At 46.4% G+C, this 16,102-nt stretch overlaps 1 protein-coding gene across 1 annotated transcript; it reads left to right on the top strand.

Moving 5' to 3' along the window:
- Window positions 1-2,562: 2,562 nt before the first annotated feature.
- On the top strand, window positions 2,563-14,950 carry LOC121298863 (IgGFc-binding protein-like). The gene is made up of 17 exons (XM_041226121.1): window positions 2,563-3,290; window positions 3,746-4,353; window positions 4,462-5,029; window positions 5,417-6,018; window positions 6,214-6,778; window positions 7,078-7,277; window positions 7,765-7,903; window positions 8,155-8,465; window positions 8,583-9,156; window positions 9,386-9,981; window positions 10,116-10,683; window positions 11,166-11,746; window positions 12,056-12,620; window positions 12,786-12,985; window positions 13,451-13,828; window positions 13,977-14,245; window positions 14,845-14,950. The coding sequence occupies exons 1-17, from the start codon at window positions 2,621-2,623 to the stop codon at window positions 14,852-14,854; spliced, it is 7,404 nt and encodes a 2,467-aa protein (XP_041082055.1). The 5' UTR covers window positions 2,563-2,620; the 3' UTR covers window positions 14,855-14,950.
- Window positions 14,951-16,102: the final 1,152 nt, after the last annotated feature.

The raw sequence follows: 16,102 nt of genomic DNA, 5'->3' as shown, positions 1-16,102 counted from the left end.
TGTCTTAAGGGTTTCTCTCTCTCTCTCTCAGGTTTCTGCTCAGCAAGTCCTGCTGGCAAAGAGTTTGTCAATGTTTTTCTGCAGAACAATGACCCGAGTTCGGACTCGCGCCTGGAGGTGATGATAACCTCGTACTCTGCCTCTACCTTTGTCAAAGTGCAAGTCTACCAGTCCTCTTTCAGGAAGGAGTTCTCTCTCTTCGCTGGCCAGAGGATGTCTGTAGAGTTACCGAGGAAGGTTGAGATGCGGGGTAACACCTATTCCTCAAATGCTTACATCGTGCAAGCTGATAAAGAGGTCTCTGTCTTGGCAGTCAGCTGCAGGTCAAGAGCTTGTGTCACGTCCCTTCTCTACCCAGTCGGGTACTGGGGCAACCATTACTACGCCATCACCCCTCAAGTACCCCAGCAACAGACCTACAGGCAGATTGTTATCACCAACCATGAGTATAAGAATGACATTGAAATCTCCCTGACCAGCCAGGTCACTTTTCAAGGCACCCTCTATTCCAAGGGAGACGTGGTGAAGATTACCCTGTCTGAGTTTCAGAGCGTGCAGCTGCAGGGTGCCAACAGCTTATCCGGCACAGAAATCAGGACGCGGAAATCCGTGGGTGTGATGTGCGGATTCACCTGCTCCCCTCAAAACAAGTCAAAGTGTCACTATGGGTTTCAACAGCTCATCCCTGCCCCCAACTGGGGGCTCAGCTATGTGGTGCCACCCCTGCCTTCCCCTTCAGATTCAGACTTGGTCTATGTAGTCTCTTTTCAGACCACCAGGATCCACGTCCAGTACAACACAGCCCAGCAACTGAAGGACATGCCGGGTGGCACGGTAACCCAGTTTCAGGTCGACCCCTCCAGTCCCATGTACATCACAGCCTCCAAGGGCGTACAGGTGATCTACTTCTGCACAGGAAGCGTTCCTGGGGCTCTGCCTGCCATCGCCCCCTTCATGATGGGCTTAGTAGACACTGACACATACTGCTTCAGTTACGCCTTCACCGCAATGCCATCCTTTCAGAATAACGCTGTGATGGTGGCCAAGGGTGCGAATGGGATCCTGATTGCATTCGATCAGAAACCCTTGCCCCCAGATGTCCGCTGGAGTCCTGTGAAAGAGTCTGACTACTCCTGGGTAGTGATGGGCATTGCAAACTCTGGGGATCACAGCGTCAGGCAACAGGATGGCATCTTTGGGCTGTACATTGTTGGCACTGCCTCAGGAAGTTCCTATGGGTATCCAGCAGTATGCACAGAGCAAAGTAAGATTTTCAATTGAATATTTCAGTCAATGTGAATAGCTGTGCTGGTCCACGCTCAAGGTTCTAACATTTCTCATTTTAATTTGAGTTTGTTTCTGTAAGTATTTGTAATAGGATCAGTTACAATAGTAAAAAAAAAAAAAACGTAGTTTTTTAAAAAAAAAAAAAAAAAAAAAAAAAAGAGGAACTTTGTCAAGTCATGCATAGAGGGTCCTAGAAATCAGGCCTCAGTTTTCTTTGTGTTTCCTGTGTGACATTTTAAGCAAATGTCTTTTTGATTTGGGTGCAGATGAGGAGTGACATTCTGATCATTATAATAGGGTAGCAGCAGGGCTGTTAGGTGACGTAATTACACACAGAGGCATAAGCTCGATATACAAAGGAGCTGGCTTTGAATTGGCTTGTGACAGTTGATGTGAATCTATACTCACTCTAATGATCTATATTTGCAGTTGCGGATCCCTGCCAAATTGTGCGTTGTGGTTACAACAGCAGATGTCAGGTTAGAAACAACAGTGCAGTCTGTGTCTCTGACTCTAGAACCTGCTGGGCATGGGGCGACCCCCACTATCACACTTTCGATATGACCGATTTCAACTTCCAAGGCAACTGCACCTACACCCTCGTCCAATCTCCCTGTGGGGGCTCCAATGCCACCCCCTCTTTCACCATCCAGGCAGCCAATGAAAACCGAGGAAGCTCTCTGGTGTCCTTCATCAGAACAGTCTTCATCATGCTTATGGGAGTCAACATCACGATCGTGAAGGAGGAGCAGGCATTTGTGAGGGTGAGGTGGAGATTGAGAATGGATCTCGTGGTGTGGGTGCCATGGTTTGCTTCCTAACTAAATAAACAAACTTTTTTTTTTTTTTTTTTTTTTTTTTTTTTTTTTTTTAACATGGAATACTCCTGAACAGGGCATAGTAAACTATATCCCCCAATATACTACTGCGGTAATCTGACGGGACCACTTTGGGCTTTATAAAGAAACAAAGCACTGTTAAGGCTGCTGTCAAGTCACGTGGCTTGGGGTATATTCACATTTGTATTAAATGCGGGGCAAGGGAGGGAATGATGACCCAAGCATGGTCCCAGCATCTGTTCATTCAGCAGCAGTGTTTATGTTCCATAATTAAGTGACTGTTGCTTCTGTTCCCCGTGGCTTGTTTATAGTAATCCAAAGCATGTGTGGATTGACCCAGTACAAGTGCTTGCTACCACCAATTAAAGGGGAGATACAGTAAGAGCTCAAAATAGCATGCCAAGCATGTGGTGTGATTTCTGTTAAGTGTGCTAACTAGTTGGAAGCTTGACTAATAACACCAAAAACTTTTTAGGTATTTCTAGATTTTGTGCATGAACAATTTCTTGAGTTGCATTATGCATTTGAAGTTGGCATGCAGCCCACATCCTTCCGTTACTTCCTGCTTCTTTTTTTATTTTGTATTTCAGGTAAATGGTGTTAAGCAGTACCTGCCTTTCACGCTCCAGGACGGTCAAGTAAAGATCTACTATAGCGGGACTTTTGCTGTTGTGGAAGCAGAGTTTGGTCTTGTAGTGAAGTATGACTGGAACCACCACTTGGTGATCAATTTGGCCAGCAAATTCTCGGGCCAAGTTTGCGGGCTCTGCGGCAACTACAATGACAACCCTGCCGATGACTTTGTGACCCCGGATGGCAAAGCAGTATCAAGCGAAACTGAGCTGGGCAGGAGCTGGAAGGTGAAGAGGGACGACGGTCCCTTTTGTGTTGACGACTGTAATGGCCAGTGTCCGCAGTGTAGCGAGGATCTGTCCCAGGCATACAGGACTGTGAGATACTGTGGTCTGCTTGTGAAGCAAGATGGACCTTTCAGAGACTGCCATTCCCGGGTCGACCCTGAAGCTTATGTGCTTAACTGTGCCTTCGACCTGTGTGTCTACCAAGGAGACCAAACCCTCTTTTGCCAGGCTCTGAAGACGTATGCCGACACCTGCCAGGGAGCTGGGATCAAAGTGTACGACTGGAGAGGGATTACACAGTGTTGTAAGTACATGAGATTGATTGTTGTCTTTTCTCTTTGACTAGGTTTAGATATTTGTGAACTCCTTTCTTGTGTGCTTCCTAAGTGCAGGAACATTGCTGGTGACTTTCCTTGGTTAGATCTCGTGCTAAATGTTTCCCGTATATGCAACGTCTTCAGAATGTTTAGTGCTGCACAGGGTTTGGTTTTATGGGATAATGTAACTGGTATTTAAACAAGAGAAATTAACAATTTTTGTAAATTACCATTTTGAAGTGACTAGATTTGTTCAATTGTATTCCAATTTCACTTCACCCTGTCACCTATAGTGTAAATAAATGATATTCTTTTGCATCAGATGTGGGTTATGATTGCGTTTGTTCATATTAATATTGCATACTTTGCTTTATTAGTCAGATTGACTATCCCTTGAAATTAGCCGTGACGTTAACCCTAAAGGTCTTTAATCTCCTCTTAGCCATAAACTGCCTGGAGAACAGTCACTATGAGTCTTGTGGATCTGCATGCCCAGCAACCTGCAGTGACCCTGATGCCTCATCCAGGTGCCAGCTGCCTTGTGTGGAGACATGCCAGTGCAATGCTGGGTATTTGAGGAGCGGCAATCTGTGTGTTCCTGCCCAACGATGCGGCTGCACCTACCAGGGATATTCTTACCCGCCCAGTGAGGATTTCTGGGGTGACGAGAGCTGCACACAGCAGTGTTCCTGTGATCTCTACACAAGCAGAGTGACGTGCAAACAAGCTTCATGCAAACCCTCTGAGGAGTGCAGGCTTGTCAGTGGGGTGCGGGGTTGTTATCCTTCCCTTAAGAGTTCCTTTAAAACCTGTTCAGCTGAGGGAGACCCTCACTACACCACCTTCGATGGACGCTGGTATGACTTCCAGGGCACCTGCATTTACCAGCTGGTGGCGCTCTGTTCCTACAATCCCAGTTTGACTCCATTTGAGGTGCATGTGCAGAACGACAACCGGGGAAGCACAGTGGTGTCTTACTCCAAGATGGTACGGGTGAAGGTGTATGGCATCGCCATTGGGATTGGAAAAGACTACAGCGGCAAGGTTCAGGTGGGTTGGTTTCAACAGTTTGCTTAACCTTTGTGATGAATTTCCGGAATACCAGTACTGATGCATGAGAGAGACTTTTTTTTTTTTTTTTTTTTTTTTTGTGTATAGGTGGATGGCATCTTGACAAACCTACCTTATTCTTTGAGTAATGGCAATGTGAAAATATACAAGATTGGGATGACTGCAGTTGTACGAACCGATTTTGGTCTTGTGTTGACCTTTGACTGGAACAGCCGTGTTGCTGTCACTGTGCCTGATGCATACTCTGGCTCCCTCTGTGGCCTTTGTGGGAACTACAATGGTGATCCTGCTGATGACCTGATTGGAAAGAATGGCCAGCCGGCCCTCAGCCCAGATGCATTTGGAGGGAGTTGGAAGACTGGCGACGTTCCTGGCTGTATTGACGGATGTCAGGGTTCCTGTCCAGTGTGCAGTGATCAAGAGAAATTGAAATATGCAGGGAGTGGCTTCTGTGGAAGGATCACAGACTCCAGCGGGCCTTTCAGAGACTGCCTTGGTGTTGTGGATCCGAAGAGGTTCTTTGAGAATTGCGTCTATGATGTCTGTATCTACAAAGGTCTCCAGTCTGTCCTGTGTCAGTCTATCACTAGCTATGTGGCTACGTGTCAGGAAGTGGGCGCCAGCATCTACTCCTGGAGATCCAAGGGCTTCTGTGGTGAGTGTTCACCCCTGTGGGGATTCTTTTATATATAAATTCCTACAGGAACCTGTTCAAGCATTAGAAATGTAATTTTATAAATACAACGTTCAATAATACACACACTCTTCACCCACTACTGGTTTCAAGGGATATTTAAATGAGGACTTTGCTAAATCTTCTCCTTAACTTATTGCTTTAGTCTGACATACAGGGATAAGTGGGAACTAAAAATTGTATTAAGTAGGGATGTACTGAAGGTTTTCTTTTCACTTTTGTAGTTATTACTTTGGAACCAGCTGATAATTTAATGACACTATATAATGCATGGCTTGTTGCAGATGTGTTGCTTTTATTAATATACGTTGTGCTGGCTCCACCTGACCTGTCTACTTCTCCCTGCAGTCATGCCCTGCCCTGCCAACACCACCTATGAGTTGTGCACAGCTGCCTTCCCCCATACCTGTATTGACTCTCCAGTCCCTCTTGAAGCTCCCTGCATGGAGGACTGCCGGTGTGCGTCTGGTTTTGTACTCAGTGGGGCGAGTTGTGTCTTGCCTTCAGAGTGTGGCTGCCGCTACAACAACGTGTACTACCAGGCTTGGGAGATCTTTTTCCCAGACTCGCTGTGCCAGCAGCAGTGCACGTGTGGGTCAGACGGCCAGGTCGAGTGTCGCCCCTTCTCCTGTGCCAAAGGTGAAGAATGCCGAGTAGAAAATGGAGTGCGCAAGTGTGCCCAGGTGACTGTTTCTGGGAAGTGCTCTGCCTCCGGGGACCCACACTATCGCTCCTTCGACGGGCGTGCCTTTGACTTCCAGGGCACCTGCACCTACACGCTGGCTGTGAGCTGCCCTAAATGGGGAGCCATGAGCAGTGTGGAGCCTTTCTCTGTGCGCGTGCAGAATGAAAAGTGGGGCAGAGGGACCGTGTCTGTTACAAAGCTGGTGGAGCTGGGGATCTATGGGAGCAACTTTACCTTGACGCAGGGCCTGACTGGAAAAATCAAGGTAAAGTTTCGTAGGTGGTCTATACTGTCTTTACTTGCGTTTGCACTGATGAACTGAACTAATGATGACGTTGCTATTTTTCAGGTATTTCTGTTCTATACTATGGTTTATTTAATAGATTTGATGAATGATGCAATAATCATGTAGATAACGAACCATGGAGGAAATCCTGGTTTTAAATGTTTTGCTTTTTAGGTCAATGGAGTGCTGGAGAATCTGCCTTTTGTTCTCGGTGATGTCAGAGTTTACCGCAAAGGGGTCCATGTGGTTATTAAATCAAACGCGGGTATAAAAGTCACCTATGATCTGCATTACCAAATGTCTGTGATGGTGCCTCAAACATACATGGGCCAGATGTGTGGTCTCTGTGGAAACTACAACGGGAACCCGGGGGACGATTTCCAGCTTGCGGACGGCAGCCAGACTACAGATGTCCAGACTCTGGGGTCGTCCTGGAAGGTGTTTGTGCCGGGTGCTGACTGTGAAGATGGCTGTGGGAACGACTGCCCTCACTGTGACGCAACAAGGACAGCAGTCTTCAAATCCAAGATCTACTGCGGGATGATCACTGCTCCAAGTGGCCCCTTCAGTTCCTGCATCTCCAAAGTGAAGCCCCATAGTTTCTTCAATGACTGCGTGTACGACCTGTGTCTGTCTGATGGAGACGTCAAGCAGCTGTGTCACAGCTTGCAGGCTTACACAGCTGCCTGCCAGGAGGCAGGGGTGGAAATCCACCCCTGGAGGAACGAGTCTTTCTGTCGTAAGTGTCAGAGCCTCCCTCGCCGTCTTAAATATTTCTTAACTTTAAAAAAAAAAAAAAAAAAAAAAAAAAAATTACCCAAGCTCTGTTAGGTGAAATCTCTCCAGAGCAATGGCTAATGCAGCGCTCCCTGTTTGCAAGTGATGGCGCCCGTCGCTAGGTGAGCTGCTGTGGTCCCCAGTCTGTGTTTGAAGCTAAACTGTTCGACCTGATATTTCAGTTAATGTCTTCAGTGTATCTGAGGAGCTGAATGCCATTAGGGTCGAATCTGTTTTTATATTAATTTTTTTTTTCTTCAGCCCTACAGTGTCCCCCTTTCAGCCACTATGATCTTTGTGCAGACTCTTGTTTATCTACCTGTAATGAAGTTTCTGATATCTTGGATTGCTCTGGGAAATGCTCGGAGGGCTGCGAGTGCGACTCGGGCTACGTCTTTGACGGCCATGTCTGTGTTGGAGTGGAGGCGTGCAGCTGCTTCGAGAATGGAAGAAGATATAGGGTACTGCATTAGTGCTGTTATCCCCACAGACCACACTGCTGCAGAGTTCAATGTACAGGACTCCCTCGACCTTTTAACAATTTGACAAGTCGCACATTTTGGGTTATTCAGTTAGGCCACGTTGACAGTACAGGGATTGAAAGGAGATTCCTTTTGCATAGCGGTTTTACCTTTTCCAGATGTGAGCTTGATTTAGCCACAGTATACTGTAGGTAACAAGCTCAGGTGTGTCTTAAACATTTTAAAACCAGAATATATCAAACTGCTCTGCAGTGGGAGTTTTTTTTTTTTTTCTCCCCCACCCCTGTAGTGACAAATACAAGTACTATATATCTATCGAGGGTTCTTCACCAATTCACAGCTTTGCAATTTTTTTTTTTTTAGCAAGTCGGATACAGAGGGAGTACTATACTTTAAAATCTGACTAATATGCTTGTGCGGTCTGCAAATTTACTCTGCTAATTGTTTCCTGTATCTTCCCTCATAGCGCGGAGAGGTCATGTTGATGGATAACTGCACAAAGAGCTGTACTTGCTCTCCGCCAGAACCAAACTGCAGGGATTTCCGCTGCTCTCCTGACCAGACGTGCGGTGTCCAGAACGGTGTTATGAGTTGCATTGATCCAGGTGAAGGTGTTCCGCTGATTCACGTATCACACGGCTCTGCCAATATATATGAACATGACACCAAAGACCTTAGGTTCTTAATACTAAAATATATATTGTTGCCTTAAATGTGTTGATTTTGGTTTTAGGATTACAAAAATGCAATTTAGTTTTGTCTGCATTTCTGGTTGTGGTTTTTTTTCCTTCAACTACAAAAAGTGGTTAATCGAAATCTAAATGGGGATTTCCCTCCCTGTCGAACTAACCTATAGATCTGTGCGAAGGAACTTGCGGGCCGATGGAGACCTGTAGAGTGCAGAACGGAGCAGGGGTCTGTGTTCCTCTGGCCACCATTAACTGCTGGTCCTGGGGGGACCCCCATTACCGCACTTTTGATGGGTATAACTACGACTTCCAGGGCACCTGCACGTACGTCCTTGCTATGAGCAACGGGAGCAGCTATGGGCTGGTTCCCTTCTCCATCGAGGAGAAGCGAGGCGATGCAGCGGCGTCCTTTGTGAGAGCGGTGCATGTCTCTGTGCACGGCTTCAGGGTGTGCATTCAGGAGCAGAGCACAGTCCGGGTGAGTTCTAATATACCCTCTGCTGACAGCGTGTCATATATGAAATTCTCTGTATGCACAGAAATTCTGCTCCTGTTGTATGCAATTGGCTCAAACAGTTGTCCCACGTTTTTGCAGGTCAGCAATCAAATAGCCAGTTTGCCTGTGACGCTCGCAAACGGAAAGCTTCAGGTGTACCGGAGAGGCGTTGAGGCGATACTGGAAACTGATTTTGGCCTGCGGGTCTCCTATGACTGGAACTCCAACCTCATCATCAACCTGCCTGGCAGCTACCAAAATAAAACGGACGGCCTCTGCGGCAACTTCAACGGCGTTCCTGATGACGACCGGACGCTCGGGAACAGAGCCCAGGCAGCCACCGTCGAGGAATGGGCCGCGAGGTGGAAGGTGAATGATGGAGACGAGCTGTGCTGTACCTCCTGCCAAGAGCAATACAAACCCTGCTCGCCAGAGGAGACGTCCCTCTACAAGAGCCAGGTGTACTGTGGGATTCTGAACCAGCAGGGTGGGGAACCGTTCGGCCAGTGTAGTCTTCTAGTCGACCCTGACCCTTTCTTCAAGGGCTGCGTCAACGATCTCTGCCAGCATGGCGGCAGCAGGCAGGTTTTCTGCCAGGCTCTGGCGGCTTATGCTGTCCTCTGCGGTAGAGCTGGAGCCACTGTTATGGAATGGAGGGACCTCTATGGTTGTCGTAAGTGTGTATTTTTTATATATATAACATTTTAAATGTTTTGGTAGATTGTTTATTTGTCACAATTGGATTTGCAGTTGGCTGCTTTATAATTGCTCTGAATGGGTTGCATTGTTCTTTATTTTTACTTATTTCTGGTGCAGTTTTGTTAACATTTTCAGATCTTCAGCACCCAGGACATTTGGTAGAGTTAAGTTTTTTTTTTTTTTTTTTTTTTTGCTGCCTCCAGCTCTTTCCTGCCCGGACAACAGCCACTATGAATATTGTGGCAGCGCCTGTCCCCCCTCTTGTGGTATGCCCCGGGGGATTATGATGTGCATCAACATGTGTGTGGAAGGCTGCTTCTGTGATCAGGGCTACATGTGGAGTGCGGAGGGGTGCGTCAAGCCGGAAGATTGTGGCTGCGTCAGTGACGGCCGCTATTACAAGCCAGGGGAGAGCTTCTGGACCTCCAGCCGTTGTCAGCAGCGTTGCACCTGCGACCCCGGGACGAAAACTATCCAGTGCAAAAATGCGGAATGTGCTTCAGACCAGAGATGCATGCTCCTCGAAGGAGTCTTGGACTGCCACCCGGTCAGCAGCTTCAAGTGCACCGCCCTGGGCAGGTCTCATTACAGCACTTTCGACAGCTTCCTCTACGACTTCCAGGGCTCTTGCTCCTACCAGCTTGTTGCAGTTTGCTCGCAGACACAAGCGCTGGAACCTTTTGAAATCCAGGTGTTTGACGGCAACTGTGGGAACAGGTTCTTCTACAGCAAAGATCTTAGCATTAAAGTCTATGGGACTGTTCTCACCATCAAGAAAGCTTTTCCTTACAGAGTTCAGGTAAGGGTTTTTTTTTTTTTTTTTTTTTTTTTTTTTTTTTTGTTTTGAGTTCTAGTTGCTGTATCCTCTTTGAGGATAAATCTACTGTGTGGGGTTCAAGTATGCCGAACCCTTGCATTGCTTTGGTTTTCCAGGTAAATGGCTTGCATGCAGCTCTGCCCTACTATTTCAACACTGACCAAATAATCATCTATCAAAGTGGTTGGTCTGTGGTGGTGGCAACAGACTTTGGGTTAAAGGTGGCGTTTGACTGGAACAGTGTCATCACTGTCTCACTGCCCAGCACTTACCATGGTGCAGTCTGTGGCCTCTGTGGCAATGCCAACAATGACACCAGTGATGACCTTCTGACCCGTTATGGAGAGCTGGCAGCAAACCCTCAGGAGTTTGGGACAAGCTGGCAGAATGAAACTACATCGGTCTGTGAATCAATCTGCAGCCCTGGCCCCAAAAACTGCACCACAGAGCAGGAGCGACAGTTCAAGATGGATCAGTATTGCGGCATCTTGCTCAATGCAATCGGCCCCTTCGCTCATTGCCACGATGTGGTTGACCCAGAGCCCTACCTGCGTAACTGTGTCTCAGACTCCTGTGCTTACGGAGGCCACTTCTCTGCCATCTGCAATTCCCTCGCTGCCTACACTGCTGCCTGCCAAGCATCTGGTGCGACTGTGTACCAGTGGAGGAGTGATACCTTCTGTGGTGAGTGTGGGTCTAAAGCATGTTCCATTGAACGCATTGTGTTATATAAATGTTTTCATTCCAACAATTCTGATATAAACTTTAATATATGCATCAGATTTATGAATCATCTTGTATCCTAGGAATTGTACTGAATGTTGGTTAGACATTTTATTGTATGCCCTCCAAATAAAGGGTCATTCCAGCTGAAATGCACCTGGACCTCTTGATACTGTAAGCCACATATGATGGTGAAAATGGTTCCTGGATAGATGGCATGTGCATGCGTTCTTTTCCATAGTGAGCGATGAGCTAGTCAATGTAAAGGTGTCACCGCTGCCCCCCCCCCACCAATGGCTTTCTTGCAATTGACTGCAAGACGTCCATGTAATAAGTTGAGCTTCTGCCTTGTATCCATGAATTCATGGTTTGATTTGATGCATACTTGTGATTTTGCAGTATAGCATGTGTGCTTACAGGAATCTCCTCTGTTCCTTCCCAAGATGCTGTTTGCCCCATGAACAGCCATTACTACCTGTGTGGCGCCGGCTGTCCTGCCACCTGTTCTGGCCTCTCCACCCCTGTTGGATGCAATGAAGGATGTAAAGAAGGCTGCCAGTGTGATAGCGGATTTGTCATCAGTGGAGACGAGTGCATCCCTCACTCTAATTGCGGGTGCATGTATAAAGACCAATACTACAGCAAGGGAATCTTCTACCCAGATGAGCAGTGCAGGCTGCAGTGCTTTTGTGAAGATGGTTCTGTCCAGTGTAACCAGTTCAGCTGCGGCCCCCAGGAACTGTGTGGTGTGAAGGCCGGTGTCCGGAAGTGCCTCCCCATCGATCACGGCAAATGCTTGGCAGTTGGAGGCACAGGTTTTGTCACCTTCGATGGATACCAGTTCAGCCACCGTGGAGCCTGTACCTTCATACTCGCAAAATCCCAGGGGCAGGGATTCGTGAACTTCACAGTGCTTTTGCAGACCAAGGCGAACAGCAGCAAGGTTGCCCTGACGAGGATGGCGGTCTTGCTTGTGCATGGGTTCAACATCACAGTCGAGCAGGCCATGCAGTGGAATGTGAAGGTGAGTCTTTTAAAACCTGCTACTGTGCCTGTTGGCAACCTGCTACTGGGACCTGCTAGTTTTAGTGTTTCGTTTTGATCTTCAAGATTTAAATTTAACCTCCTTTTAAGTTTGTTTTCTTCCTGTTTGTCATTCCTGCTCGTGTTGGGTTTAGCAGGTGCCTAAAAACCTTGCTTTATTCTTTCACTGCTTTGTAAAGCAAACAGCAGATGGCAGTACAGCACCTGGAATTGGACAGTATTTTTGAATTTGTTTTTCAACTACCCTTGTAGGGTTGTATAAACCTTGCTTTTGAAATTGTTTTTCTAGGTCAATGGAGAAGACTTCAATCTTCCCCTTAAGCTAAACGGAGGTCTGATCTGGGCCTACCAGGAAGGAAGAAGCATCATGCTCTGGACAGATTTTGGACTGCAGCTTGTTTCCAGTTCCTCTCATTACCTTGAACTCGCTGTTCCTGGGAACTACAGAGATCATGTGTCTGGCCTCTGCGGGAACTTTAATGGCAGAGTCGTGGACGACATGCTGCTTCCCAGTGGTGCCCTGGCCACAAACCTCCCGGGCTTTGCAGCCGGCTGGACAGCAGCTAGCGATGGAGAGTTCTGCGAGGACGGCTGTGGCCTGAAATGTCCCTTCTGTGATCCAGCCCAAAAAAGAGTGTACAGCAGCAGCTGTGGACTGATCACCTCGGCTAACGGACCCTTCAGCACCTGCCAGTCCCTAGTGGACCCCAGACCATATTTCCAGCTCTGTGTCAAAGCGCAGTGTGACACAGCCGGCAGCCAGGGGGCGCTTTGCCGATCTATGGAAGCCTATGCGACCGCCTGTCAGGTGGAAGGTGGAAACATTAAGCCGTGGCGACGTGGTGATTTTTGCAGTAAGTGTGCGGAAAAGGAGAGTTAATGGTCTTGTCAGCAGAACAAAGCTGGATAAAGGGGTCTCTAGTGGAAGGGCTACTCTTTGGGCATTTTATATTTATTTTAGACAGTAACAGATCAGATCTGTGCAATTTTAACTTTCTCTCCTGGATTGTATTTTGTAGCGCTTCCTTGCAAGCAGAACAGCCATTTCGATGTGTGCGCGGACAGCTGTGCAAACACTTGTGCCGGGATCACCAGCCCGTTTGCCTGCGAGGGGAAGTGCTTGGAAGGGTGTCGGTGTGACGATGGCTACGTCTTCGATGGTGACAGATGTGTGCCCGCGAGTAGCTGTGGCTGTGTGTATGACGGCAGATACATTAAGGTAATGGACATCCAGAGCCCTTCCTGCATTATTCACTAGTCGTGTTGAACCTGACTTGATGGTAGCAATGAATATTGCAGCTCTTCATTTTCTACAATTTGGTTGTGTTCAACAGTGTATTGCCTCAGTGGAATTGAACTCGCATGAAGATACCTGTTATTTAGAAAGGCTGAATCGCTGTTTTTGAAAGGAAACTTTAAACAGCTTACTGTTGAAGGTGACTTGTACAGGTCCAACTCTAGAGCAGGCATTGCGGGTTGCATCCAATCAAGGATGAAAAGGGATGAATGAGTGTATTTTGTGCAACTGTTTTGAGTGTGGGGTGGTATTGCAATCTAATACACCTGATTACACCTGTAACCTCTATACCAAAGTTTAGCCTGTTTTTATAGAACTGCTTTCTGCAGTATAACCCTATCAACTTTATCACGCATCTTCTCTCGAGGCTTGCTTTTTGTCTTCCAGTTTACCGAGAAGCTGTACAGCAGGGACTGCAGAGAGAGTTGCTGGTGCCACCCGGCAGGAGGTCTGGTCTGTGAGAGCGTGGCTTGCGGGGCAGAGGAATCCTGCCTGGTCAGACGTGGAGTGCGAGGATGCTTTGGGAAGGAAAGCATGTGCCAGCTGATCCAGGGCTCGCGGCTGCTCTCCTTCGATGGGATGTCCGGGGTGCTCAGGACTGGAGCGCCGTATGAGCTTGTCTCCCTTTGTGAACAGGTTTCTGAGAAGTGGATCAGGATAGTGGTCTACAGTGGGCTGTGCAACGGCATCCGAACGCCAAGCTCCACAACTCTGCACATCATCTTGGGCCAGACAATGATTACAGTGCAAAAAGAAAATGTTTGGGTAAGGCATTAATAGTGGAAAAAGGTGGAGAGTTTTTGGGTAGAAGTTAAGATGAAAAAAGTAAATGTTTTGGATAAAGGCAATGTTGGTGGAGGAGGAGTGGTTCCCATTGCCTGTCTGTATTAGAGACTTTGTCACTTTGTTGCAGGTCAATGGGCGCCCCGTTACCCTTCCAGTGGATGTTGCCATTGGGATTTCAGTCAGCCCTGACCCTAGTGATGGCGTGGTGGTAAGACAGGGCTCGGAGGTGGAGATCGGGTTCAGCTCCACTGGGGATGTGACAGTGAAAATAATGTCGTCTTGGTACTCCGGCAAACTCTGTGGTGCTTGCGGCAACCTGAACGGGGATGCTTCGGATGAAGTGAATTCCAACGGGCCACTCAACTCCTCCTGGATCGCAAGAGATTTCTCTCTCTGGTGAGTGGTGCAGATTTCCGGCACACCTGAACGACTCGACTGAAGTGAAGCCTGCAAGGGTTAATGGTTCATTCTGCAAAATGTTCCTTTTAATTTAATAAGACTAGTACATTTTTTATATGTAGGTTGTCAATAATATGGCATTAAGTTGGACAAGCCCGTGGCTCAATACTTCAATAAATATTTCATGTTTTTATTAATGGTGCACTTTGAAGTACACATGGATTAACTATTGAACATGGAAATTATTGGGAATAGATTGTGATTGGAAATCCCCAGCAGGATTCATGTTATTACAGTAGGCTTATTTAGGTCTGCAGCTGCTTGTGTAGTATGTGTTAGTGAAGAGTTTCAAAAGAAGACACAAGTCTCATTCCCACTGGAACCTATTGGCAACTGCCGTCCTAATGTTGCTGAGTGTAGATCTCACACGGTGTCGATCACAAAGCATTCAAAATTATTTAAACCACAATGGGTTCTATAGAAAGTTTAAGTACGTTAATATTGGGGGTTTGTCTTTTCGTTGGCTGTAATGGTTTTGCTTGGTGGCTACCACCTCCTTGTTTTAAGTTGCATGTGATTTTTATTATTTTTTGCAGTAGCCCCTGAGATGTTGGAAGACTGACAAATCCACAGCACTTCTGCTTAAAACAAGTACGGTTCTTCTTGTTCTTTTGGTGTCTGTAAACTCATTTAAAAAGTGGACTCGCTACAATAAAAAAATGAAAGAAACCCTTGTTTGTGTCAATGTTTTAAGAGTGTATTTATAACCATACCAGACTTGCATTTTGAGAGAATGCATAATCAATTATTGAAAGACTTTAGTTTTTTTCGCATAATGGAGCAGTAGAAGGAAGGGAGTTCAAGATTAATCTTAAACTCGCCCATTGGGAATAACCCAGTTAACAGGTTTATGTATGATACTGAATGATCAGCCCTAGGCAAATGCATGTAGATATGAGTCCATGTTAATTTATTGACTTTCCCTTGCATTGCTACCTAGCTTATTGATAACCTCTGGCTCTAATGTGTGCTGAATTGCTTGACTGGGTTTGATTAACAGCTTAGTTTCCTGATTCCCAACTCCCATTCACTCCACAAATATATCTATACACCCTGTTGATCAACAAATCATACTGTCCAGTTAAGCTTTTTTATATTTATACTAGAAATTGTTTAACTTTCCATATAAATTCATTGAAGCAGGAGATGTGTACAGAGGAGGAGGGTTGGTAAATAATCCTTTTTAATTCAGGGTTGACTTGTGGTTTTTATAGTTTGCACAACCAGTAAATTGGCATTCCAAAATCATTCCACTGCGTCAACTATTGATGCTCTGTCTAAAACATTTACTGTCCATGCTATAGTCTATCCAGTTGGCATTTTAATATATGTATTGGTGTATCTGTCTCTTGAATTGACCATGGTGTAGTTGATCTGAATGAGTAAGACTTGTTTTTTCTTAAGTAAATGAATTGGTAGCACAACTTCATCTTCTGCTATCCCTTAAACCAGGGTGCCCAATCTTGGTCCCAGAGGGCCATTCCAGCTCCAGGTTTAACCGGTAAAATGAGATCCCAAACTACTTCAGGGTCTGGATAGAGGGTTAATTGGTTCAATTAAATAAGGGAAAAGGGTTGGAACAAAGACCAGGACTGGAAGGGACAGTTTTGGACATGCATGTCTTTTTAAACCTTTCATTTTTTTGTTTTGTTTTTTACTGATGGTAAAGACCAAACTCTTAGATTGGCTTTGGTACTCTGTGCACAACTGTTTTAATATGATTCCCCCCCCCCCACAAGTTCCATTGGAGATGGGGAATCCTACAAGAACAAAACTGTGTTTCTACTGTAGAGA

This window comes from Polyodon spathula, chromosome 24, assembly GCF_017654505.1.
Source record: "Polyodon spathula isolate WHYD16114869_AA chromosome 24, ASM1765450v1, whole genome shotgun sequence".
Classification (NCBI taxonomy): domain Eukaryota; kingdom Metazoa; phylum Chordata; class Actinopteri; order Acipenseriformes; family Polyodontidae; genus Polyodon; species Polyodon spathula.
This window is presented reverse-complemented; position numbering and strand designations above follow the sequence as displayed.

Bases quoted from the DNA above. Each gene is read 5' to 3' on its own strand.
- LOC121298863 (XM_041226121.1), top strand. From the start codon at position 2,621: ATGAACAATTTCTTGAGTTGCATTATGCATTTGAAGTTGGCATGCAGC. The intron at 8,466-8,582 runs GTGAGTTCTAAT...ACGTTTTTGCAG, and splicing joins AGGAGCAGAGCACAGTCCGG to GTCAGCAATCAAATAGCCAG. The intron at 13,829-13,976 runs GTAAGGCATTAA...ACTTTGTTGCAG, and splicing joins TGCAAAAAGAAAATGTTTGG to GTCAATGGGCGCCCCGTTAC.